We start from the raw sequence: 27,700 nt of genomic DNA, 5'->3' as shown, positions 1-27,700 counted from the left end.
ATTAAAAGATTTCCAAAATTCCATGTTTGAAATTTGATTTTAATATAAGTATTAAAAATTTAATTTGAGACAGATAAAGCAAGTCATTTAAGCTTCTCTTAACTTTAACTCAAGAAACAAGTTTTATAATTCATCTACTCTAATTGTTAAACTTTTTAACCAGTTTTTTTTCAGTATTTTTAAAATAAAAACACTTTAACACCTTTCCACCTTGTATTAACCTCCAATTTTCATCGTTACATTAATTATATCAATATGGTTTTGTTTTGCTTTTTCAAAAAAAAACCCTCTTCTCATCCAGATGCAATGAGGTGGTAAATATGTACTAATGTAAAATGAAACTTAAGAGACATATTATCGGCTCTATAAACAATCCTTTTTTGCAAAATACTAATAAAGCATTTACCATGTGGGGAAAGAAGGCCATATTTAATAGAATGTTTTCTTTTTGAATGATAAAGCAATTCACTTGTTTCTACTTAAAAGTAGGTTCAACTCAAGTGATTTTATTTGAAACTTTGGAAACACTGAAATCGCACAGATACCAGGAGCCAGGAAGAATCTTTTAAGCACGGACAGTTACCTTCTCTCTGGCCAAAGGTTCCACAGATGTCAGTTATTCCGCAGTTCTCCGATATGGCTAATGCTCTCGACGTCCTTTAGAGAGCTTTCTTCCTTCTGGCTGAGAAGGTTCTTCCTGTTCAGCATTCTGACTTAGTATTCTGTGTTTGCAAGTGCAGATGTACAAAAGCTCTTCCTCCTTCTCTGAGGGAAAGTGGAAGAATTCGCTGCTAAGCCCTCACTGTTTTCTTGATCTGATGTGGAGTAGAGTGGACATGGTGGTTGTCGGGACACAGCTTTTCTTCTGGGGGACATTTCCAGTCCTCTGCTGTCAAATGTATGCATTGTTCTCCTTTTGGTTCTTTGGGAAGGGCAGGAAGTGGAAGGAAGTGGAAGTGAAATCCATACAAGTCCTTCATTTTCCAAATCTTTCTGTAGCCTTGTGCTACGTCTGACTTTTGTTTCCCGATTGGTTCTCTGAAAGGTTTGCTCTAGGGAGTCAGATAAATCTTTATACAGTTCAGAATTTTCCAAACTAATTTCGACAGAGCTGCCCACACTGTAGGAAGGTTTGTGACTTCCATCAGTTTCTAAGTGTAAACTTTGACCATCAGGATAACACACAGAGCGTCGTCTTCTACGTTTCTGTTCACAGCTCCCACCACTGCCACTTGCTGCTGACTTTCTTCGTACATCCCGACTTTGACTTTTCTTTTCTTTTCTATTGTCAGTTAAGACACCCTCTGAATAACCACATTCTTTTGATGAGCCAGATAGTAAATACTTGGCCTGCAGTTTTCCTTCAGTAGCTCTTAAGAAGTCATCCTGTTGTTCACACTGTATATCACCTGGAACTTTCATGTGAAAATGGTTTTCCACATTTTGATCAGCAGCAGAAAATTCTTGGGGCTGCATGAGAAAAGCTGACTGTGGACCATCTGATACAATGGGTTTTTCAGCCACAGAAGCACAAGAAACATGACTGTTTTCATTCTCCGTCCCAGTTTTTAGGTCATTTTCACTTTCCCACCTAATTTCTGCTTTTGGAATAATTTTACTTGTACAGATTCCTACAGTATTTATACTTGAATCTTGATCACAAGTGGAATTAATAAGCAACAAGGAACTTTTTATGTGAGAGCTGCAGAATTCAGACACACCACGCTTATTAAATTCTGGATTCAAGTCTGAGTGCTGAGGGAGACGGTTCTTTCTTTCTGGAGGCTTCCTTTCTTCCAGTTCACCATTTGAGTTGAAATCATCTATGGGCATGTAAATAAGTTTGAATCTAATTAAAAAGTAACCATAAAAATAAACTTTAACAATCAAATGGGTGCCATATTGTAGTCTGTTTTAAACTTCCAAAAAATCACAAGATGTATAAAATATTACATTGTACCCGTCCTATCTGTCATCATCCTTTCTCTTTTAGTTCTTCCCCAGGCCACAGGTTAAGAAAACATGTAGTTAATATTTGAATTAATAAAGCACAAAACCTCAGACCAGGAAAATGAAACTGTATCTTAAATTGCTTCCATTCTAATGTACTTGCCACACTATAAGGTCAATTAGCTATATTTCCCATTTCCCTAAAAATGAATTACTGAAAATGGTCAATGTCCTGCTTTTGAAATCTTCTATCAATGTTTCTCCTGAATAGTTTGCGTGTAAAGCTAAAAGAATTTTTTAAAACAATCTACCTTTTAGCAGAAGAAACTGAGGATCACTTTGAGGAAAGAAAACTTGGAATTCTGGGGGACTTACTGGCTTCACTAAAAGGGTACTCCCTGAAGACTCTCAGGTCTTATGCCCTGTGTTAAAAAATTAACATAAACTGAATTGTACTCTCATGTAGAGCCATTTTTATTTCAATATTCTAAAAATCTCTTCTGCCTCAATTGCTGACTAAAATTCCTCCTCCAGAAAACTCGCGCCATATGGAGCCTGTCCTGTGTTCTCAGCACACTGTGTGACATCACAGGGGGAAAAAATCAAGGGTGAGAACACCTCGTTATGGTTCTCAAGTTATGTAACACAGCATAAATGAGTTCAGGCCTTATTTGTTCTAAAACTCAATACTATTAAATACCATCTCTCTTGTTATCTCATATAATGTTTTAATTCATCAGTCAAATGAGTATAAAAAATGTTCTAAACAAAATCAAACTGGTAGACATATATAACAAGCTGGAAAAAAAAACCTACAAAAAATTTTCTGTTTGAAGGGCATATATATGCACTAGAAGCCCACTGCACGAAATTCATGCACTTGGGAGGCGGGGGGGTCCTTCAGCCCGGCCTGCGCCCTCTTGCAGTCCAGGAGCCCACAGGGAGCAGGCCTAAGCCAGCAGTTGGACATCCTTAGCACTGCCGCGGAGGCGGGAAAGGCTCCCGCCACCACCGCTGCGCTCGCCAGCCATGAGCAGCACTCCCTCTCCGGGAGCACACTGACCACTAGGGGGCAGCTCCTGCATTGAGCATCTTCCCCCAGTGGTCAGTGTGTGTCATAGCGACTGGTCGTTCCGCCATTTGGTCGATTTGTATATTAGTCTTTTATTACATAGGATGTTTGGGGTACTTCAAATCATGTCATGTAAAGCTAGAGATTAACAAAGGGCAGGATCCACTCAGTGCCACCCATTAATATGTCCCTTGGGCTCTTTATACAACTTCAAAAATGGATATTCATGTATTGTTCATGAAATTAAATACTCAAGAAAAAAGTAGGCGAGAGAAATGGAGGCAGACAGAGAGGGAGAGAATGAGAGAGAAAGAGAGAGAGAGAGAGAGAAACATGGAGAGGAAAGGAAAGAAGGAAGGAAGGAAGGAAGGGAGGGAGGGAGGGAGGGAGGGAGGAAGGAAGGAAGGAAGGAAGGAAGGAAGGAAGACAGGAAGGAAGAAAAGAAGGAAGGGAACTGCTTTAAACCCTTGTAACAGTTGGTTATATATAGATTTTTAAAATTTGCTTTAGGTATTAAAAAGAAACCAAATTTTCTAATAAGATGCAAGACAGAAAAAAAAAATACTATTATTTAAAAATCTTTAAAGAAAAACACTGCTTTGGAATTGGGGATAAGACTTCATTTCCAGTCTCAAGGGGACCACAATTTGCAGGGAATGGAGGCAGACAGATCACTATAAACCAGATGGGAAACAGTAATGTGAACAGTTTTCCTGGAAAGGCAGCCAGCTCAGCTAAACTAAATCGTAAGGAGAGCAGCATTCGGCCACCCCGTCCCAAGATAAACCACCTGAAAGGCTGGGACAGGAGAGCGCTGCTCTGCAGGTGCCCAGGACTGGAGGAGCTGCCTGGGGCTGGAGGAGCCTGGTGTGACTGGATGGGTCCTGTGTTTAAACTTTTGTCCTTTCCCGAAATTAAAAAGGAGGCAGAAGCCAAGAGTTTAAAGTGGCATGTACCATATTCATCCTTGAATCTGTTATAAATCCTATACGGTATGTTGCAAAAGGAATGCAGGTTAAAAATATTGGATGACTGACAAAGGTAGGTATTTTAAAAATGATTCTATACAAAATTAACACACCAAATGAACACATACTCTTATTATGTGTAGCAAGTTTTGTTAATTTAAAATCCCGGCATTATAAAGCAGGTGCAACTTCAATTTTTATCTAACTAGAATATTTAGCAACTCCGTCTTTGCTTTTAAACAAAGCTGTCAAGGTGATCAAGCTCAATTTACAAAAGGCATTTATAGAAGATGCTTAATAGGGAAAACTCTACTGAAATGCAGGGAAGTATATTTTTAACTGTTGTCCTTAATTCATATTAGATGTATCTAGTGTCGAGACATCACCTCATTCACTTTTAATGATGGGCTATACCTCCAAACAGAATTCATTTTACTTTAACAAAATGCTTTCAAAAGGAAAAAGAAACAGGATGAAAAAAATATTTCTCCTAAAACTTTATGAGTTTCTTTGGGGGGAAGATCCAGAGCTGCCATCAAAGTCTGAAAGGGTCTAGGTGACGTAAAAGTTGCACACTGCTGCTTCCTTAACATGCCTGTGGTAAGATGAAAAGTTGTTTTTTTTTCTTTATTTACAATTTACATGGTGAATGGGAAAAAGGGAAAAAATAAAGAGAAATAGCAACAAAGAAGGTGAAGAGAAGAGACCTGAAAACTTCCTGCGGACACTTGGAACTGAAGGCGACATCTCATAGAGTTCAGGCAGCTCAGGAATAGGACTTAGAAGCGGCTTCTTAGACGCAATGTCTCTTTCCCCATACAGAGTCTTCTCAACGCCTTTCTTTCTTCTTCCTTTCTTCTTTCGGCAACTTTTTAAAACCTGAGAAAATGTATTAAAACACAGTAACTGAGAAAGATATAGCACCATATACAATTTTGACCCTTTAATTTCGATTGAAACACTTAAAACCATTCATCTCATTTAAAATTTCAGAAATCTGATTTGGGGTAGGGGGTGAGGTTCCTTACACAAAGTCAAATAAAATATAAAGCAGAACTCAATGAACAAATTGTAGCAAAAACGTTTTGTATTGCCATAAAGCATTGCCAAAATAAACTCAGGATAAGTAAAACATAGATTAGAGAGACTGGACAGACTTAAGACATTGGGTATTTGTAACCACCCTGTAGTTAGGATGACTCAGCATTAATTTCAGGAGTTACCTACTGCAAGCCATGTGGGGGAGGGGGCGAGTTTTCTCCCCCAGATCTGGATGAAGAAACAAGAGGTGTGTACATCAAGTTTGAAGAGAACACACAGCTGGCTGAGCTGATGCAAACAAGATTTGTTCAAGATTAAAATGCATAGGTCAAAATAAAATGGATCTTTAACAAGCACAAGTAGATGAGAAGCAAAGATTGGGAATAATTGATAAAAAACATATGGGTTCTATAAAAATAAAAAAACTGCTTACTAATATCTGCAATGCAGTATTAAATTTAATTCTGACTGCCATTTCAGTAACTGGGAACTAATGTCCTATGTTAAGAAGTTTCATAAGGAAAAGACTTGAGGGAAAGTTAAACACTGTATTGAAATAATAGATTATGAGTAAAAAGAAATATACTCAGTGTGATACCATATGAGAACCAGATCAGGTCAACATAAGAAACATGTTTTTAACAATGCTTCTTAGAAAATGGAATTCACAGAAACATTCATGGAGATACTGCTATGTGCAGGTAATACCTTCCAAGGTATGAGACAAAACACACTGGATATGGATATATATTTACATTAATAAAAGAGAAACATGGTAATTAGTGTACGACCGCTACCCTTCCCATTGGCTAATCAGCATATCCTTATGCAAATTAACTGTCAGCCAAGATGGCGGCTGGCAGCCATGCACTGAAGCGAGCAGGGAGGCTTGCTTGCTCCAGTGACGGCGAACTCCAACGTTCCCCGCCTCACTTGCCGGCCTCTCAGCTGCAACTCTAAGCAACTATGTACTATGTTGCAAATAAGAAGCTAAACAAAACCCCAGAAACCGGCTTTCATTCAGCCAGGTTCAGCCAGCCGGACCGCAACATTGTATCGATGTTTTCAGCAGCGAGGCCTCAGAACTAAAGCTGGCCCAGAATAAAAAAAAGAAAAAAAGAAAAAAAGGAGGGGTTGGGAGCTTCAGTCACCCGCTTCCAGAAAACAGCCCTCAACCCCTCACCCAGACTGGCCAGGAACCCCAGTGGGGACCCCCACCCTGATCCAGGACACCCTTCAGGGCAAACCAGCCAGCCCCTACCCATGCACCAGGCCTCTATCCTATATAGTAAAAGGGTAATATGCCTCCCAGCACCGGGATCAGCAGAGCAGCGAGGCTCCCGGCACCGGGATCAGCATGACAAGGGGCAGCGGCCAAACCTCCTGATCAGCCCTGCTCTGTGCCTGATAGGGGGGAGCACCCCAATCCCCTGATCGCCCTGTGGCTCTGTGTGTGACAGGGGGCGGGGCCACAACCTCCCTATCTGCCCTGCTCTGTTCGTGACAGGGGAAGGCGCCCCAACCCCCTGATCAGCCCTGCTCTGTGCCTGATAGGGGGGAGCTCCCCAATCCCGATTGCCCTGCGGCTCTGTGTTTGACAGGGTGCGGCGCACCAACCCCCTGATCGGCCCTGCTCTGTGTGTGACAGGGTGCGGCACCCCAACCCCCCTCCCCCACGGGCCCTGCTCTGTGTGTGACAGGGTAGAGCCATAACCTCTCCATCGGCCCTGCCCTGAGTGTGACAGTGGCGGCGCCCCAACCCCCTGATCAACCCTGCTCTGTGGGTGATAGAGGGTGGCGCCCCAACCCCCCTCCACGGGCCTTGCTCTGTGTGTGACAGGGTAGAGCCATAACCTCCCCATTGGCCCTGCCCTGAGTATGTCAGGGTACAGCACCCCAACCCCCTGATCCGCCCTGCTCTGTGTGTGACAGGGGGTGGTGCCCCAGCTCCCCTATCGGCCCTACTCTGTGAGTGACAGCGGGGAGCTCCCCAACCCCCTGATCGACCTGCTCTGTGTGTAACAGGGTACGGAGCCCCAACCCCCCTGATGGGCCCTGCTCTGTGAGTGACAGGGGCAGCGCCCCAACCCCCTGATGGGCCCTGCTCTGTGAGTGACAGGGGGCAGCGCCCCAACCCCCTGATCGGCCGTGGTCTGTGCATGACAGGGGGTGGCGCCGCAACCTCCCCATCGACCCTGCCTTGAGTGTGACAGGGGGCGGTGCCCCAACCCCCCAATCAGCCCTACCCTGAGCGTGACTGAGGGTGGCATCGCAACCTCCCGATCCACCCTGCTCTGTGCATGACGGGGCGGCGCTCCAACTCCCCAATTGGCCCTGCTCTGAGCCCGACCAGGGGCTGCACCTAGGGATTGGGCCTGCCCTCTGCCACCCAGGAGCAGGCCTAAGTCAGCAGGTCGTTATCTCCCGAGGGGTCCCAGACTGCGAGAGGGCACAGGCCGGGCTGGGGACCCCCCCCCCCCACCGAGTGCACAAATTTTTGTGCACCGGGCCTCTAATATATATATATATATAAAATTACTAGGGGCCCGGTGCACGAAATTCATGCACGGGATGGGGGGTCCCCTCAGCCCAGCCTGCACCCTCTCCAATCCAGGATCGGGCCTAAACCGGCAGTCAGACATCCCTCTCACAATCCTGGACCGCTGGCTACTAATCACTCACCTGCCTGCCTGCCTGGTCGCCCCTACCTGCCCCCCTCCCCCTGTCGGCCTGATCGCCCCTCACTGCCTCTTTGTGCCAGCCTGATCACCCCTAACTGCCCCCCACTGCCAGCCAGGTCGCCCCCAACTGCCCCCTCCCTGCTGGCCTGGTCACTCCTAACTGCCCCCACTTGCCAGCCTGGTCACCCCTAACTGCCCCCCCTGCCAGCCTGATTGCCCCTCACGCCCCACCCCACCCCCCCCGCCGGCCTGGTCACCTCACGCAGCCTGCTATTCAGTCTTTTGGTCGTCCCTCACTAACCCCCCGGCTGGCCTGGTTGCCCCACGCAACCTGCTGTTCAGTTGTTTGGTAGTCTCTCACTAACCCCCTTGACAGCCTGGTTGTAGGCAGCCATCTTGTGAGGGCATGATGGTCAATTAGCATATTACCTCTTTATTATATAGGATTATTATTGATTTCAGAGAGGAAGGGAGAGAGAGATAGAAACATCAATGATGAGAGAGAATCATTGATCGGCTGCCTCCTGCACGCCCCACACTGGGGATAGAGGCTGCAACCCGTGTATATACCCAGACCAGGAATCAAACTGGTTCACAGGTTGATGCTCAACCACTGAGCCATGCCTGTTGGGCTGGATGTGGTCTTTAGGAAGCTCAGGGTCTAACGACAAGTAGTAGTAATACGTATGATCATGACACACTCTGCATAGGCCAAGAAGATGGGTACCTGGCCTAAGGGAGGTGTTTGAGGCAGGCTCCCCAGAAAAGGTAATGTCTAAGTTAAATCTTAAGCAAGAATTGTTTTGGGAATGGTGCAGAAGGACTTTTCAAAAAGAAGAGAAGGGCACTCAGCTGGCATGGCTCAATGGTTGGGTGTTGACCCAGGGTCACGGTTTGATTCCCGGCTGGGGCACATGCTTGGGTTGATCCCCAGTGTGGGGTGGATGGGAGGCTGTTTCTGCCTCTCCCTCCCTCTCCCTTCCTCTCTCTGAAATCAATAAAAATATGTATTTTTTTAAAAGATTAAAAACAAAAAAAGAAACAAAGGGAAGAGAAAGGCATTCACAAGAGCACCATGTGAGGCAGCACAGATGAAGAGCTGCAAGCAGCAGTGTACTGTGGGTGGGCCCACGTAGAGATGGCAGATGAAGCTAAGCAAGCAGGGCCCTTGTTCACACTGAGAGCAACAAGGTCTCATTGCATGGTGATTCAGGGAGTAAACAACATCTGAAGTTACATTTAAGAAAGATCATGTAAATGAATGTTGGGAAATAGTGAATGATTTTCAAGAGTACATAAGTGGCCAAGAACTTATGTATGTTCCTTGAGATATCTACTGATAGCCTGTAAAACAAAACATTCCATGGAAAAATAATTACGGAAGATAAATGTTCCTCTTGGTGATTTACAATATACATTTAACATTATATTTTCTGAGAAATCCTCAGAATAGATAACATCTACATACATTAGGAAAATGCTGGATTAAATATGTTTTTATGACACTTTTTATTTTCAGGGAATTTCTGTTCACTTCCATGGGACAGTTGGGGAAATGATAGCTTAGTCCAGTGGTCGGCAAACTCATTAGTCAACAGAGCCAAATATCAAGAGTACGATTGAAATTTATTTTGAGAGCCAAATTTTTTAAACTTAAACTATATAGGTAGGTACACTGTTATTAACTTAATTAGGGTACTCCTAAGCTGGCCTTTGCTAAAAACGTCCTCAATTTGAGGAGTCAACCTCAGCGAACGTACCCCCACTTCTTCTAACGCCACTTCTTCAAAATAGACTCGCCCAGGCTGAAAACCGACTTCTGCGCAGGGGCCACGAAGTTTCAATCGCACTGTACGTGCGCGCCCGCACGTGGTACTTTGTGGAAGAGCCACACTCAAGGGACCAAAGAGCCGCATGTGGCTGGCGAGCCGTGGTTTGCCGACCACTGGCTTAGTCAATGGATGTGGGCTCCACCGATGAGCTGCAAAAGAAAGTATTTGGCCTCTGGTGCCAGAAGCCTTCTGTTCAAATTCTGACTCTACTTTATAACCTTAGGCTAGTTACCTCACCTCTCTGTACCTCATTTTGAACTCATCTGCAAAAATGGAAATCACAATAGCACTAGTATTAAATAAGTTTACTTAGGTTGATATGGGGGAAATATTTTTAACATCAAAAACTATGCTCTTGCCCTATCCAGTTTGGCTTAGTGGATAGAGCATCAACCTGCGGACTGAAGGGTCCCAGGTTCGATTCCAGTCAAGGGCACGTACCTAAGTTGCAGGCTGGATCCCTGGCCCTGGTCGGGGTGTGTGCAAGAGGCAACCAATCCTTGTGTCTCACTCATCATTGATGTTTCTATCTCTCTCCCTCACCCTTTCTCTCTGAAATCAATAAAAATATATGTTTTTTAAAAATCATGCTCTTAGGATTACTGTGTGACACAATCCCTACATGTTCAGCTAATATACTATGGTCAATGTTGTAACTTCTAGAATAGTTTCTGATTCATATGGAGAGAAAATCCATTTTCAGCAGAATTTTGAAAACCTTTGTTTCATTCATAAAATTTGCCAAACATGGTGAAAGACGAGTATTCTGTTTTTTCATGGTCACGGCTAATAGAAGTACACCAACCAAAAAGCAAAGATGAAAGCCACTGTGGTCTGCCATGAAAATACATCTATATTATCCTTAAGGAGGTTTCATCTGCAAAGGTTAGAACTTTAACAAAATTTGAGTTAAAGCCAATACAAAAAAGCCTTGCTTATACTGTGAAAAACAAAAAGCCACTTGTAATTGGAATCCTAAGGAAGCCATGTGATCGAGAAGTGGTTCATGACTTGGAGCAAAGGACAACCGAAAGTATTATCCCTAAAGTGATTCTATTTCCTCCAGAATCACCACTATTTCTTCTCATACAGTGAAGGAGGTCATGCACCAGAAGTAAATGCTTATCTTTTATTTGCACCATTAAGACTTTTATTTGCACCATTAAGATTTGGCAACAAATCAAATTGTATAGGAAAGCTTATGATAAAAGCATACACTTCCCTACCCTTGCTGTTTGCTTACTAGTTCATTTTTAGTTCTGTAGGTAGCTCCATCCCTTAACTAAGGGGCTCATATTGTTACATTTTTAACTTTTTATAAAGGAAAATGTTGAACACACAAAAAACAGAATAGTATATTGACCCCCATGTAGGCATCAACTATTGTCAACAATCACTATAATGTATAGAAATCAAAATTCATTTATAAACACTCCCCCACCCCCGATTATTTTAAAGCAAATCATTTTATCTGAAAATCCTATATATCTCTAAGAGGTAAGGGCTCCCTTTTTTCACAATAAAATAAAACATTTTATTACCTGACATTGTATTCTATTGATTTTTTTTCCTTTTACTATGAAGTTTAATTTTTTCCATGTTTTCTTGATATGACATATAACATCATGTAAGTTTAAGTCATACAATGTAATCACTTGTTTTATTTATATACACACACACATCTTTACATTTATTTATATATATCTTCACTGATATATCTATATCTATATCTATACACACTAGTATATCTCTTTTTAAAAATAACAACACACCCAAAAACCTGGACCAATTTCCAGTGAATTATGCTGAGTGAAAAAAGCCAGTCCCAAAAGGTTACATAATGTGTGATTTCATTTACATAAGCTTCTTTTAAAAAATATATTTTATTGATTTTTTTACAGAGAGGAAGGAAGAGGGATAGAGAGTTAGAAACATCGATGAGAGAGAAACATCGATCAGCTGCCTCCTGCACGCCCGCTACTAGTGATATGCTCACAACCAAGGTACATGCCCTTGACCAGAATCGAACCTGGGACCCTTGAGTCCACAGGCCGACACTATCCACTGAGCCAAACCAGTTAGGGCTACATAACCTTCTTAAAATGACAAAATTAAAAATATGGATAACAGCCGAAACCGGTTTGGCTCAGTGGATAGAGCGTCGGCCTGTGGGCTGAAAGGTCCCAGGTTCGATTCCGGTCAAGGGCATGTACCTGGGTTGCGGGCACATCCCCAGTAGGAGATGTGCAGGAGGCAGCTGATCGATGTTTCTCTCTCATCAATGTTTCTAACTCTCTATCTCTCTCCCTTCCTCTCTGTAAAAAATCAATAAAATATATTAAAAAAAAAATATGGATAACAGATTAGTGGTTGCTGGGGGAGGGGGTTGGAAATGGGAAGTGAATATAGCTACAAAAGGACAAGAAGAAGAGAGCTTTGGCGCAACAAAATGTCCTTATCTTGACTGTATTTTGATAATGTACTACTGTGATACTGTACAACAGTTCTGCAAGATGTCAACACCGTACCATTGGGAAAAACTAGGTAGAGGGTACTTGGGATCTTTCTAATTCTTCTTACAACACCATGCATTTCTAAAATTATCTTAAAACGTAACACTTAACCATACAAAAACCATGACAGCAACTTTCCCTAATATTTTGTCAGAGTTCAAAGTATCCAATTGGTCCATAAACGTCTTTTTAGAATTATTCAAAGCAGGACACCAATAAGGTCTCCACACATTCCATTCGGTTGCTAGATCTCTTTAAATCTTTGGTTCCTTAACTTTTTTTCCTCTTGCCATTTATTTGGTGAATAAACTGAGGCATCTATGCTCAGCATAAGCCAAATTCTTTTTTATTTTTTTTTGGAAAGAGCATTTCAGAGATGACTGTATACTTCCTTACTGCAACAGGAGACCACTTTTACTCCTTCTGTGGCATGATGAACAACCAGGGCTCAGGTGTTCAGTCTCATCCATCCATCCTGCTTCCCTATTACCTTCCACCTAACATCCAACAGCTTTCATGAGTATGTCTTTTTTACTTATTAGTGGGAATGCCTCATCAATTATTTACTTGAAATAGAGCTCAAACTCTATTTTCTAATTTTTAGAAAATTAGTTGATGTCTGAGACAGCTAAAGTGGCCTTCAAGTTCTGTTATATTTTTAATTATTATGAACTTAACTATTTTTTCATTATTTGATGTTTGTGTTTCAATCTATTACAATCACTATTTCTGATGGTCAGACTGCCCCACTTTTGGTCAGTGGTCACCCGTTCTTGCTGGTTTTGTGGCCTCTAACAAGGTCCCAGCAGTTTAAGCTTCCTTGCTTGCACACTGGGACAGAGCTGAGTTCATTTCCTGTATCTGCTGTTGTAAATCTGAAAGCAGTTGTTTCACAAAGGAATTCTGTGAAAATGGTATTTAGAGATAGCAATCTAGGTACCAGAGATGCTCACTCCTAAGCTTCATCAATAGAGAAAGAAAATGGTGCCAGTTGGGGTACTGGAAATATAGAGGGGAAGGCTATGTAAAGTATATGACTGTCTAACCACTAAGCTGTATACCCGAAACCAATACATTAAAAAAGAAAAAAAAAAGAATTTTCTCATAATTTTAAAGGAAAATACATCAGTTCATACTGGTATTTCCCACTCAAATTTTGTCTAGCAAGGTTTTGAAATGTTTTTGTCTCATAGTGAAAAGTCTTGATACCTAATGACAGTTAAAGAGCTGCTTATTTTTTTTATTCTAGATTTAATTCCCCTGTCAAAATGAGTGCTTCCTACTGTTTAAGCCTTCTTTGCAGTTATTTTTGTATTTAGGATCTATCCCACAGGATTTGTCAAATTTCTAAGTTTAAAAAAATTCTTTGTAAGATTAAGCCACCAACTTGACATTTACAGTTAATTTGTTTCATTTTGTTTTCAAATTTTAGGCAATGTTCTTTTTCCTAAATTTGATTTAATTTTGTTTGATAGTTATAACACTTACATGGTTCAATGTCAAAAGGTAAAACATTCAAGGAAATCTAGCCTCATTTCTTCCTATTCCCCCCTCCAGTCTCCTCTCCCTATACGTCACCAGTTGTTTTTGCCTTATTCTCTAACTTTTTTAATTAAAAGATTTTATGTGTTCATGTAATACACATACTTATATTATTTTTTAATGTTCCCTCTTAGATAAAAAAAAGGTAGTATATTAGTTTGCCATAATAAGTACCATAACAAAATACCAGACTGGGTGGCTTAAACCAGCAGTAGCCAACGTTTCGGACCTCACGGACCAACAGTGGTCCATGTTGGTGACCACTGGCTTAACCAATGTTATTTCTCACAGTTCTGGAAGCTCAAAGTCCAAGATCAAGGTGCTGGTTGGGTTGGTTTCCTCTGAGGCCTCTTATTAGTGAACAAATGGTTGCCCTCCTGCTATCCCTTCATATGGTCTTCTACCTGTCTGCCTGCACCTGGTGTCTTTTATGTCTTCTTAAAGGGACAACAGTCAGAATGGAGTAGGGACCATACTATGGGCTTCATTTTTACCTAATTACCCCTTTAAAGGCTCTATTTCCAAACAGTCACATTCTGAGGTAGTGGGGGTTAGGGCTTCTACCTAAGAATTCTGAGGGAACATAGTTCACCCCTTAATAGGTAGCTTACGATACACCATCATTTTACAACTTATTCCACTGGAGAGTAAATAATTCCTGGCATCATTCCATTGCAGTATTTGGAATTTTTCTTCACTACTTTCTGTAGCTTACAAAATCCTCACTTTGTGAACACACCACTGAATCCTCACCAGTCTTATACTGACAGATGTTTGGTTCGTTTTCAGTCTTTGGCATTACAGAGTGCTGCAATAAATAACTTTGTACAATGCTTATTTGTCACTGGGTCTTTGTGATGAATTTCTAGAAATGGGATTACTGGGTCAAAAGGCAAATGAATATTTAATTTGGCTTGATACTGCCAAATGGCCCTCAACAGAGATGCATTACCAGAAAAGGTATGAGCGTGCCTGTTTAACCAACTAACCTTACCAACAGAGTGTGCTGTCAAACATTTGGAGTTCCCCTCATCTTTGGTAAGAAATGGCATCTCAATGTAGTTCTCCTTGTGGTGAAAAACTCCAAACATATTTCTCACGTTAAAGGACCATTTTCATTTCAATTTTGTAAACTTTAAAGAATATCTCTTGGAGAGAAAGAAATAGCAGCCGAATAGGCACCTAGTCTGGGGCCAGACTGGAAATACAACTAAACCGGAGAACATCCACCCGGAATTAACGAATTAGTCACAGCTGAGGAGACAATTTACAAGAGCAGAGGACACCTGGAGAGTGGTAGGAACAGGGATGTGGGCTTGAGAGGAGCAGAGGGCAGAGAGGGTGAGGAGGAAGCCTCGTCCCTTGGTGACAGGCATAACATCCAACTGTGAAAAGGAAAAGCCACAGGGCTGCTGGCTGCCCAGCTGCCGAATCTGGACTCAAGACCACAGCCAAGTAGCAGCCCCAGCAAGAAGTAGCACGGAGCTGGGGGGAGAGAAACCCGCAGTTTCCTTATTGTTTTTGTTTTGTTTTGTCTTTGCTTTTATTCTCTAAACCCAGAACACATGACTTTTCAATTGCACTCACTCACCCGAGGCTTTGGCGCAGGGAGAGAGGCACAGACTTGAGGTGCCTGAGGAGAGGCTGAGAGGAAGCAGGGCAGGGAGACGTGGCCAGGAGTCCTGCATTAGGACGTTCTTAAGCTTCCAAACCAAAGGGGCCCTTTCTCCCCAGAAGAGCTAGCCCCTCCCAGTAGCCTCAGGGCAGGTGACACAGCCTGCCACACCCTGCAGTTTGAGCTTTATGGAGGCAGAGGCCAAGCTTACGGGTAAAGTGCCCTCAGTGACTGGATTGGAAGAGGGGCCATCCAATTCTTGGAAACAGAGGGATAAAAACTCCAGGTTGCCAGCCAACCCCCTTGCTCTCCATACAAGGATCTCTGACCAACCAAGGGCAGAATACTGTGGGCCACTAGTGGAGGAGTAGCTCTGGGTCAGGAAAAAAACACCCATCTTATTCCCTGAAAGCAAAACAGGACCAACCCACCTAAAGCCCTGTCAGAAACAGACGCTTGAGTGATTAAGGCAAAGAGGGCAGATTGGCCCCACCTGCTTGCTGCGAAGGCCTGCAGAGATAATCATTAGCAGAGGACTGGTGGATCCCTGGGAGTTTCAAGCAGGGTGCTAAAAGCCAAAGGACAATACCTCACAGTGGTCAGCACCTAAGTACCTAACAGGGAGCCCAGAATTGGCAGACAGCACAGAAGAGTGGGGTCCTAAACCAGCTCCCATGGGGCATTACAATTTGGCTGAAGCAAACGATGATTCACTTTTTAATTATTATTTTAAATTTTTTAATTTTTTTAACTTATTTTTTTGCATGTTTTTCTTCCTCCCATTTTTCTTTGCCTTTCCGTCCTAGTTTTTCTTTTCCTTCTTTTTTCCCCTTTTCAAAAATGGATCTTCTTTATCTGCTTTATTAATGTGTTATTATTTTAGTCTGTTGGTTTATTCATATATCTAATTTCTTCTTCCCTGCTCCTACTCTACTTCCCCTTCTCTTTTCTTTTTCTTCACTACTCAATTTTTTTTCTCTTCTCTTGTTCTTCTCCTAATTTTTTACCTTGTTTCACTTCCTAAATCTGGGCCTCTCTGCTCTTTCCTCTAATTCCCTTTTCAAAAAATTATTTTTTATTTTTTCTGCTTCTCATTTCTTTTCTCCCTCCTCTATTCTAAACCATGGTCCTTCACCCATTCATCCAATTCCTTAACCTTATTTTCTCTATTTAAGCTCTGCATCTATAGATTCTGCCCATCCCCCCCCCCTTTTTCTATTTTTGTTTGTGCTATTTGGTTTATTTGTTTGTTTTATTGTGTTTTCTCCCCACATTCTTTCTTTTTTTTTTTTTTCTTGCTATCATTCTTGCGGTCACTTTTATTGTGATTACAGGTGTCTTGTATACATTCGTGTTCTGTTTCTCCTGTGTCCTGTCTTGTTGTGTTGTATTCTGTGCTGTTTAGTCAGCGCCTTAACAATGGTTGGCAGGTCACAAGCCACATAATCAGACACCCTGAGAGGAGACTCCATCCACAAACAGGACAATAACACTTAAGACCCAGCTACATCAGGAGAACCCAAATGTCCCTAGAACACCCAGCCCAGAAGACCTGAGAGACTGCACCACTGGGCCCTACAAAACATCTACTACATAAGATCAATTTAAAAAATCTGGATTGCCGAACAGTTTGACCTAATACATAGAAACAATTACAAAGAAACAGCAAAAATGGGGAGTCAAAGAAAGAATATCTTGGACATTTTTCTCTAATTTTTTACTCAATTTAGAAGCTTTTTTAATATTAGTGATCTTAATCCTTTATGTTTGATATAAATTGAAGATCATGATTACCACAATTGAGTTAATAAACACATCCATCCCCTCACATAGTTAGCAGTTACCACTTTTATGTGTGTGTGTGTAAGACAGCGGTTCTCAACCTGTGGGTCACGACCCTTTTGTATGGCCAGGCATTGTGCTAAGTGTTTTACATGTATTAACTCATTTACTATTCACCATCTACACTAATAAAAAGGTAATATGCTAATTAGACCGGGAGACTTTCCAGAAGTCCCTCCAGACAAAGCCATGGTGGCGGGGCTGAGGCAGAGGTGGTTAGAAGTGATCAGCCCAGGAGGGGAGGGCAGTTGGGGGTGATCAGGCTGGCGAGGGGGGGGGGAGGGCAGCTGGGGGCAAGCACGCCGGCAGGGGAGGGGCAGTTGGGGGCGAGCAGGCTGGCGGGGCGGGGGGAGTTGAGGGCAAGCAGGCCGGCGGAGAGGGGGGCAGTAGGGGATGAGCAGGCTGGCAGGGGGGGCCAGTTGGGGGCAAGCAGGATGGCAAGGGGGGACAGTTGGGAGCAATCAGGCCGGCATGGGGGCAGTTGGGGACAAGCAGGCCAGCAGGGGGGGCAGTAGGGGGCAAGCAGGCTGTGGGGGGGGGGGGACAGTTGGGGACAAGCAGGCTGGCAGGCAAGTGAGCGGTTAAGAGCCAGCGGTCCTGGATTGCGAGAGGGATGTCTGACTGCCGGTTTAGACCCGATCCCCCAATAGGTCCCAGACTGGAGAGGGTGCAGATGGGCTGAGGGACACCCCCCTCCCCCGCACGAATTTCGAGCACCAGGCCACTAGTAAGCTTATAAAATAAGTACAATACCTCCATTTAAAACCAATAGAGGAATCAAGAATCTTGCCCACAGTGCCAGTGCTAGAAAGCGGCAGGATTCAGAACCCAGGTTATCTGGCTCTAGTCTAGAACCTGCACTATTAACCACCACACCATTAGTGTTAATACCCTCACCTCCATCCTTTCTACCTACTTCCACCTTCTGCTCTTACCTACACTTAGATCATCTTGTACACAATCAAGTTGTTAAAACTTTGCCCTTAGTTGAAAAGAAACTGCATCTGCATTGTTACGACTGTATAAACATTTTCCACTGTTCTGCCAAGGACAGAGATCATATTCCTTTCCTCTGGTGCCCCCTGTAGATGATTTCAAGCACTATCAAATATACTTTTCCTCACACTTCCTTATTGATTGAAATCATATTTGCTCCAAAACTTTTGTACACAAGCTTTTATTTGAAATGACATAAAACTACCTTTCTTTTTATCATATGGCACACTTTCCATTTTCTCAATCACAGGTCCTTTGTTTTCCCTCCAGAGACCTACTTTCTAAAGCACCTTTTTCTCTGGCACAAATTTGGACTGGCTGCTCTCCTAGGCTGGCTGAAAGGCTAAATCAGAGATTTTCCTTCCATGGCTCTCCTGTATTATTAGATCCACTAAGTCCAGAAGTTTCAAGCTCACTTCATTTTACTAAGTAGCACCTCCAGAAATACCCAAAGAAAAACTTCCAAAGTCCTTGAAATGTCAAATGTATTTTTTCTTTCACAATTAATTTGGCTGGGTTTAGAATATTGGGCTGAAATTAAGTTTATTTCCCAGCTTTAAATGTCCTGTTGAATTATTTCTCAGAATTCATAGTACAGTGAAACTTGGTACCACTCTGATTATTGTTTCGTGGTAGGAAAAGTCCACTTTTCTTTCCTCTTATTTTTATTGTTCAATTTCACAAGGATTTGTTGAAGTGCTGACCTTTTTTTTTTCATTCCTTTCTTCAGTTTAAAGAAATATTCTTCTTTTATTTTGACAATTTCTTCCAGGCTACATTCTTGTTCTGAGATTCCCATGAAGTCTCCTAGACTGGTCTTCCATCTCATTACTAGTCTATCTCTCCTTTGCTCTACCTTCTGGGAGACTTTCCTTAATTTTATTCTCTACTCCAACTACTAAATTTCGTATTTCTGCAAATACTTTTTCTCTGCTCCTTTTTCATAGCATCCCCCTTCATAGTTTTATACTTTCTTAAATTTGAGTATATACTTTCTTAAATGTGAGTATATTAGAACATTTACTTTTTAAATAATATTTCCTTCCATTCTCTGAATAGCATTTCTTTCTGGGGTCAGTTTTCAGTTTTTTAATATTGGTCTTTCATATTCTTGGTTCTATTTAGTTGTCTGATTCTTGCATAGGAGAAGACTGGAAATTGGTATGGGTTTCCTCTGCTTTCCAGCTCAGTCTCTTTCCTGTATGGTAATTCCACTAGGAACTCTGTGTGGGACAGGGAGAATGAGGAGTGTCGACTACAGGCTTTTCCAAATGTCAGAATGAAGGCTTTAACCTAGATAACATCTGTTATGAGCTTCAGGGTGGGAGATGGGGGTGGGGTGCCAACTGGTGCAAATTGTTTCACATAAAGGACTTCAATTAATCTGTTTTTCACTACCACTTCTCACCATCCATTGTACCTGCCAATACTGGGCCCAGTCTCTTGGGATTCCCAGCGCCTCTCTAGCTCCTTCCTAGCACATTCTGGGCTGTAAATCTTTCCACCTTTTATCTGTCAACATGCTCCCATCTGCTTTGTCCTCCAGAAATTCATTGAAGGCTGTCATCTGTTGCTTAATACCCCTCCTCATTTCCTTCCTCTTTTCAGTGTTGTTCTAAACCTATCCCTCCTATTACATTATTTTTTGATGCAGTGGAGTCCTTGGAACAAAACTTAATGCTCAACCCTTCCTGAACTTTCTGGCTATTGATTTTATTAAAGAAATAGGTATACCTTCTTTGAAACAGTTTTTTTAAAGAGTATGAGGAATACTAATATCTAATGCAATAAGATGAATGCTATTTTTAAACTTTTGTGTATTGCCCTAGCCAGTGGTCGGCAAACTGCAGCTCGAGAGCCACATGCGGCTCTTTGGCCCCTTGAGCGTGGCTCTTCCACAAAATACCATGTGCGGGCGCGCATGTACAGTGCGATTGAAACTTCGTGGCTCATGCGCAGAAGTCAGTTTTCAGCCTGGGCGAGTCTATTTTGAAATAGTATTGTTGATATTTGGCTCTGTTGACTAATGAGTTTGCCGACCACTGCCCTAGCCGGTTTGGCTCAGTGGATAGAGCATAGGCCTGCGGAACACAAGGGTCCTAGGTTCGATTCTGGTCAAGGGCATGTACCTCAGTTACAGGCTCCTCCATGTCTTGGTTGCAGAAGGCAACCAATCGATGTGTTTCTCTCATATTATTAAAAAAAAAAAGTATGTGTATTTTTTTTCAGCAAAGGGATCTTTCAAAGGAGTTCATGACCTAAAAAAGGGACTGAACCAGGAAAACATTCAGTTTCTTCTGGTTTTGCTGACTTGGGGGTGACTGTGCCATGTTTAAACCAAGAAAGGAGGAAGTTTTTGTTTTATGAAGCATAAAAGTTTACTGACTGTTTTAGGTAGGTGTGTGCTGAGGTGAAATTTGAAGAATTTATTAGTTTTGAAATGTTGATTTTTTTAGGTGTTTGCAGGATGGTTTAAGAAGAGATGTCCAGTGCTTGCTTCGGCAGCACATATACTAAAATTGGAACCATACAGAGAAGATTAGCATGGCCCCTGCGCAAGGATGACATGCAAATTCGTGAAGCGTTCCAAAAAAAAAAAGAGAAGAGATGTCCAGTAGGCAGTTGAACTTAATGTTTATAGATCAGAAAGATTTGGGAGTTATCAACCATCCATGCTGCATATGAAATCACCCAGAAAATACAAAATTTGGAAGGGCAAAGAGTAGAACTCCGGGGAACAGAAACATCTAAGGATAGGTGGAAGAAAATAAACCTTTAACATAGACTGTAAGAATGTTCTCAATGATGTTCAATGTTGCTGAGATGGTGAGAACAAGACCTCAACGGATACTCTGGAAAAATACAGTGAAGTGGCGAAGTGGTGGAGAATAAGACCAAACGTCAGATACTGTGTGGGGCTGGATTTGCAGAAGCATCTGTGTGTCTCTCCAGGAGCGATGTTAGGTGGGAGAGGGGATCCTGGCTAGATTAGTCCAGAGTGGACGTGGAATGAAAGGGATGCAGAGCTGAAGTTACTAACAAGAGTGGTTAAAAACAGCTCACATGGTTTAGAATAAATAAGGTAACATGGGAAATTAAGGGGCAGCTGAAAGGTTAAGAGTAAACAGAGGGGCCAGAAAATTATTAGTACCAGCAGAGGGATATGAGTAAGGGAGTCTGAACGAGAATGGATATAAGGCTGGGATTGGAGAGTAAGACATATAAATGTCTATTATTAAAGGTGAGAGGAGCTTGGGTATTAACAAGCTTGAGGGTATGGCAGAGGAAGATCTAGGTCAGTGAAGGGGAGAGGGACAAGGAACTGGGTTAAGGTGCTAGGATCGGTTATCCCGTGGTCGGCAAACTGCGGCTCACGAGCCACATGCGGCTCTTTGGCCCCTTGAGTGTGGCTCTTCCTAAGCCTTAGGAGTACTCTAATTAAGTTAATAACAATGTACCTACCTATATAGTTTTAAGTTTAAAAAATTTGGCTCTCAAAAGAAATTTCCACCGTTGTACTGTTGATATTTGGCTCTGTTGACTAATGAGTTTGCCGACCACTGGAAGAGGGTGAAGGCGTCTGAGTCAGGATAGGCCTTGACACACTGACTGAGAGCTAGTTTCTAAACTCTTCCTTAAATGTGGGGAAGCGATCCAGCCACTGGCAGAAACCAGGTCAAACCAGTGCAGAGGGTGCACTCATCCCTGTCCAGAACGTTAGAGGACTCCCCAAATAGGATCAGGTTAGATTAGATTCAGAGATAAGAACTGACGTAACATTTGAGGGCAATGACTTACTGTGCTGGATTTACCCAACACAAAAAAGAAGGTTCAAAGAGGCCCTCGGGTAATAAAGAATTGAGTATATAATCTCTTATGGCCCTTACTATTCTACGATAAGATGATTTTAATACTCTTGGTCTGATGTTAACTAAAAAACCAAAAATTTTGTTTCCATATTTCCCCAACCACACAACAAAGAAATGCACCACTTCTGCTCTGTAATAAATCTCGGACACACACTCACCGGATTCTTTTTCGGACGTACTCTGTCTGTGCACTTGCTTTCTTGAGATTTCCTCCTCTTGATTTTCTTTTCTTGGCAAGGCTGAGCTTCTGTATTAAGTAAGTTGCAAACACTATCTCCTGCAAAACTGATCAATTGCTATAAAGAAAATTTAAAGTAGGCATACCATACAATGCAAGAAGTTACATTTTAATGCATGTTCTCTCACATTTATTTTCTTTCCCATTCTCTTCTACTATTCTTATATTTTCCTCTAAATTCACAAATTCCATTAGATATATTTTAACCAACTTAACCTCACCTGAGGGAAAAAGTAATTACTAATTTCTGATCTATCAAACATGGACTCAGAAGCATACGCACTTTGCCCAATTATTATAAGGAAGAAAAAAAACTTTAAGTATTAGTTAATTTAGTCATTCACCAAATATTTACTGAACATCCAGAAGTTAGCACTTAACTGCTTGCAGTTGAGCTATATGAAAAACAACCATGAACTATTAGATTATCTAAGTTTGAATTCTGGGTATATCATCTAACAATATCAGCTAAAAACCCTGTACATATAACATAGTGCATTTATTTATGCACTATGATGCTATCGACAAAAATCCAATTTTATGTAATTTAATAAAATACCAAAAGATATGCACTCAATGAAAATTAGGCTCATACTGAAAATAATTGAAACCCTGTGTTAAAAAACAACACAAAACAAAGTATAGTTTTAAAAAAAGATCATATTTATGCCATTTTCTGGCTCTGCTTATTATATGCTACTCTCCTCCACCTTGTACCTCAACAAATTCCATAAAACAACGTAGATTTCAAAAAAGCTTTTCAAAAAGATTATCTTCCACATTAACACAAACTCTGAAAGCTTCTTGTTTTACTGGATTTTTCTTCTAATAGAATTAATTAAAACCAAAACAGGAAATATCTTTACCTGGGTGACATGCTAGGTAGGATAATGTATTAGCTCTTAATAATACCATTCAAGCCAAGATTTTACCCATCATCACTTACTCACGAAAAAAGAAAAAATCTAATGCAAAATAAAAAAATAAAAAAATATATTGTACCAAATACAAACACTTACGCTTCTTCTGTTAGAGGTCCGTGTTCTCCTACCGTCTTTACAGGAAGGTATTTTCTCGTGGTTATTTGCAGATGTATCCATGCCTGAAGAACATAACACAAGCAAAATTAGGGTAGTTAACAAAACAGTTTAAGATCCACCATTTCTCAGATACTGCATATGTTTTTGAATACCCACCTTTGCTTTAACTATATTATCGTATCTAAACATAATTATCATTAGGAATACATTTTGAGACTCAAAAATATTAAAACTTTAAGTTTACTGAATACTCAGAAACTTTTAACACTTTCCATGGAAAATGCGTGCTATCTTGTTCAGATAACAGATTAAATCATATTATAAATATTCATGTTTTCACTCATTCCATTTATTCCAAGCTACATTTTGTACAATGAAATTGTAATAAAGGGCATTAAGATGATAATAAAAATATCTGATTTTACAAAGTTCAGGAAAATTTTGATTACTTTTCATGATATAAATGAAAGGCAGTATGAAGAGCATATGCTTTTGAACCTGATAGACTAATGCTTCAAATTTTAGCTACTTTGACAATGCACGTGTTGGATTCTGTGCTAATGAGCTCTGTTCGTGTCCCATAGCAAACGAAAAGCCATTAAAAGATGAATAATGATTCCCATCCTAGGTGTTTTTTCCCATGACATGCTTGCCAGCCAAGTTCCGGTCTGTCAGGAAAGGGCAGCGATATTTGTTGCCTTGTCACCTTGTCACAATCATAAAAAAGCCAGAGACCTTGGAAAGTACATGTGCCCAACATGCCATGTTAATATTGATGAACAATTTTGGATATTTCAGAATGACCCTTACAATTCATGTCATTTCCACTTTGCTAACTGGGAAAAGTAGCTCCCATCAAAGGAAGTTAAATGTGGATGATTATGAAGTGGGACTTGCAATCAAAATGGATGGGTAAGAGGCTTCTTATAAGCTTTTCTACACTATTTGTTTTTTTATGCCAAGTATGCATTGTTCTAATAAAAATGAAATTTTAAAAAGAAAATAAGGAAATTAAATTTCATATACACAGACATTGCAAATAACATTTATGAATATAAGATAAACAAATTTTACTACCTGAGAGAGTCTCAGAGATTGAAGACTTACTAAGAGGGCTCGAAACAGCAAATGATACCTGAAGAGGTTCTATGTTTTCCTAAACAAAGAAAAAAAAGTAGAAATTAGACATCCTTAAATTCAGTGGACATGTAAGCAATAGGCCCCCCAAATAATGAATTTATTTTTGTAGGTGAAATTATAGTCTGCATAAAGATGGGAAATCAATAAAAGGTTGAAAAAAAAGTCAAGGCAAAACAAAAGATATTGCATATAAAAATAAAATATATTTTATAATATTTACCAATTATCTTGAATGAAACCATGTTTACTAACTACAATCCACCAAAAAACAAAACAAAAACCCTTTAAGTGGAAGTGATCATAATGATCCACTAATAAGTTACTTTTTGGTTTATTTAAAATCTTATGTCCTAATTCCTTTAAAATATATAATTGATCAATAAACACAACCTAACATTACAGTATTACTCAGGGGAACTTCAGGTAAAATGGCAATGTAATAGTCAAATCTTTTCTTTCCAATGTAATTGCCATTTTAATAGTAAATTTGATTTTTCAGATAAAATTTGTCAGGTTGAAAAAAATTTATTTTCACTAGTTTGCTCAGAGGTCTTATCAGAAATGAACCCTGGATATTGTCAAATGGTTTTTCTACTGAGATGAACATAAGACTTTTCAGTCTTACTGTGTTAAAATGGTGAATTACACTGTTTTTAAAATATTAAACCATCTTCTATCGTAGGTTACATCTCATTTAATCATGTATTCTTTTTATATATTCTTATGTTTATGAAGATATCAGACTATATTTTTCTTATAATGTCTGATTATGGTATCTCATAATGCTGACATTAATGAATTGGGAAGTATTTCCACCTCCTGAAGGTGTTTGGAAGAGTATATGTAGAATTAGTACTATATTTTCCATATATGTTTGATAGAATTCATTAGTAAAATCATCTGGACATAGTTTTCTTTGTGAGGTTTAACTATAACTTAAATGTCTTTAGTTGATACAGTGTTTTTCAAGAAATGTGTCTAGTTTATCTTAGTTGTTGAATTTATTGGCATAAAGTTGTCCGGAATATCCGTTATTATCCTTTTAATATGTTAGCATATATAGTTATAATACCTCTCACATTCCTTACACTGGTAATTTGAGTAGTCTCTCTTTTCCCTGAAGAGTCTGATTAGAAGTTTACTAACACTCTTTTTTTAAAGCACTATCTTTTGATTGCTATAATTTTTCTCTATTGTTTGTATTTTCTATTCCACTAATTTCTGCATTGCCTTTCTTCTCATTTCGATTTTTCTTTTTCTAATTTCTTAAAAAAAAAGTTGAGATTAATGAGACATCTCTTATTTTGAAATACAGGTTTAATTTTTTTTTTACAGGTTTAATTTTTAAAAATTTCTTCTAAGCACTGCTTTAGCAGCATTCCACACATTTGTGCTGTCCTTTAAAAGTAGTTTATGATTTATAGTATGCATCTTTAACTTACACCACTTTGTGCATAGCCTAAGAACTCCTTCCAGTCTTTATGCCATGTTATTTTTATTGTATATTTTATTTACATAGGTTATAAAGCAAACAATAGACTGTTGTTACTCTTAATCTGAATGATTACCTTTTAGAGATTAAGAAGAGGCAACAGTCTGTTGCCTACATATTTAGCATTCTCAGTGCTCTTCACTGCTTTGATAAGTGCAGATTTCCATCTGGAACCGGTTTCCTTTTGACTAAGTGACCTCCTTGAATATTTCTTACAATGCTAACATGCTATAGTAATAAATTATTACAGCCTCCACATGTCTGAAAAAGCCTTTACTTTTTTTTGCTTTTTTAAAATTCTCACCCAAGGATGTTTTTCATTCATTTGAGAGAGGGATAAAGGGAAGGGAGAAAGAGAAAGATCAATCAGTTGCCTCATGCTTGCACCCTAATGAAGGATCGAATACCCTAACTGGTTATGTGGCCTGACTGGGAATTGAACCCACAACCCTTTGGTGCACAGGATGATGCTCTAACCACTGAGAAATCGGCAAAAGGTAATTCACCTTTGTATTGATGAAAGATAAGTTTCACTGGATATAGATTCTAGGTGACAGGATTTTTTTTTTCCTCTTCTGAGTACACACGTTGCAATGTTTTCCATTTGTTCTTCTTTATGTCATGTGTCTGTTTTCCCAAACTATTTTTTAGGCCATTTATGCTGATCTTAAGCCATGGTGTACTTTATATTTCACATGCTGAAAATTGGTTGAACTTTATAGGTTTATCATTTTATCACATTGGGAAGTTTTCCAGCCATTATCTTTCAAATATATTTTTCTGTTCCTGCTGATCTCTCCTCTCCTTTGGGGTGTCTAATTGCACACATATTATGCCACCTAAAGTTTTCCCAGCTCGCAGATTGCCTGCTCCTTGTTCAGTTTTTTTTTTTTTTTCTGTTTCAGTGTGAATAATTTCTATGGCTATATCTTCAATTTCACTAATCTTTTCTCCTCATTATGGAGCATCTTTTCCTACATATCTATCAATTTGTAAATGAATGTCAGACACTTTGAATTTAATGTCATTTGATACTGCATAGCATTGTTGCGTTTTTTTTAAATTTGTTAAAATTCTTTATTGCTTAAAGTTTTACATATGTCTCTTTTTTCCCTCATTGACCTCTCCCCGGCCACCCCCACCTCAAGCACATGCCCTCACCCCCCTAGTGTCAGTGTCCATTGGTTATGCTTATATGCATGCATACAAGTCCTTTGGTTGATCTCTTACTCCCCTCACCTCTCCCTTACCTTCCCTCTGAAGTTGGATGGTCTGTTCAATGCTTCTCTGTCTCTCCATCTATTTTTGTTCATCAGTTTATGTTGTTCATTATATTCCACAGATGAGTGAGATCATGTGATATTTCTCTGACTGGCTTATTTTGCTTAACATAATGCTCGCTATGTCCATCCATGCTGTTTCGAATGGTAAGAGTTCCTTCTTTTTTACAGCGTAGTACTCCATTGTGTAGATGTACCACAGTTTTCTAATCCACTCATCTACTGATGAGCACTTGGGCTGTTTAAAAGATTAGTGAAACTGCCGAAACCGGTTTGGCTCAGTGGATAGAGTGTCGGATAGAGTGTCGGCCTGCGGACTGAAAGGTCCCAGGTTCGATTCCGGTCAAGGGCATGTACCTGGGTTGCAGCTGATCAATGTTTCTCTCTCATCGATGTTTCTAACTCTATCTCTCTCCCTTCCTCTCTGTAAAAAAAATCAATAAAAATATATTTTTAAAAATAAATAAATAAATAAATAAAAGATTAGTGAAATTGAAGACATAGCCATAGAAATTATTCACAATGAAACAGAAAAAAAAAGACTGAACAAGGAGCAGGCAATTTGTGAGCTTGTGAGCTGGGAAAACTT

General features: G+C 40.4%; 1 protein-coding gene and 1 non-coding gene across 4 annotated transcripts in view; one reads left to right on the top strand and one right to left on the bottom strand.

Annotated features, from left to right (window-relative positions):
- Nucleotides 1-486: 486 nt before the first annotated feature.
- CDCA2 (cell division cycle associated 2) overlaps nt 487-27,700 on the bottom strand; it is a 66,840-nt gene continuing 39,626 nt past the window's right edge. For all 3 annotated transcript variants that reach the window (XM_070416613.1, XM_070416612.1, XM_070416611.1), the window contains 5 exons: nt 24,277-24,355; nt 23,179-23,261; nt 22,080-22,217; nt 4,698-4,869; nt 487-1,823 (listed from right to left, as the gene is read on the bottom strand). In XM_070416613.1, coding sequence (XP_070272714.1) covers nt 715-1,823; nt 4,698-4,869; nt 22,080-22,217; nt 23,179-23,261; nt 24,277-24,355 — 1,581 coding nt within the window. In that variant the 3' untranslated portion in view covers nt 487-714. The remainder of the gene's footprint in view (nt 1,824-4,697; nt 4,870-22,079; nt 22,218-23,178; nt 23,262-24,276; nt 24,356-27,700) is intronic.
- Nucleotides 20,542-20,648, top strand: LOC139011803 (U6 spliceosomal RNA). Its single transcript, XR_011471636.1, has one exon. It is a non-coding gene; the product is annotated as a U6 spliceosomal RNA (small nuclear RNA).

Source organism: Myotis yumanensis, unplaced genomic scaffold (assembly GCF_028538775.1).
Source record: "Myotis yumanensis isolate MYYU_CA2020_CCGP unplaced genomic scaffold, mMyoYum1.0.hap1 SCAF_5, whole genome shotgun sequence".
Classification (NCBI taxonomy): domain Eukaryota; kingdom Metazoa; phylum Chordata; class Mammalia; order Chiroptera; family Vespertilionidae; genus Myotis; species Myotis yumanensis.
This window is presented reverse-complemented; position numbering and strand designations above follow the sequence as displayed.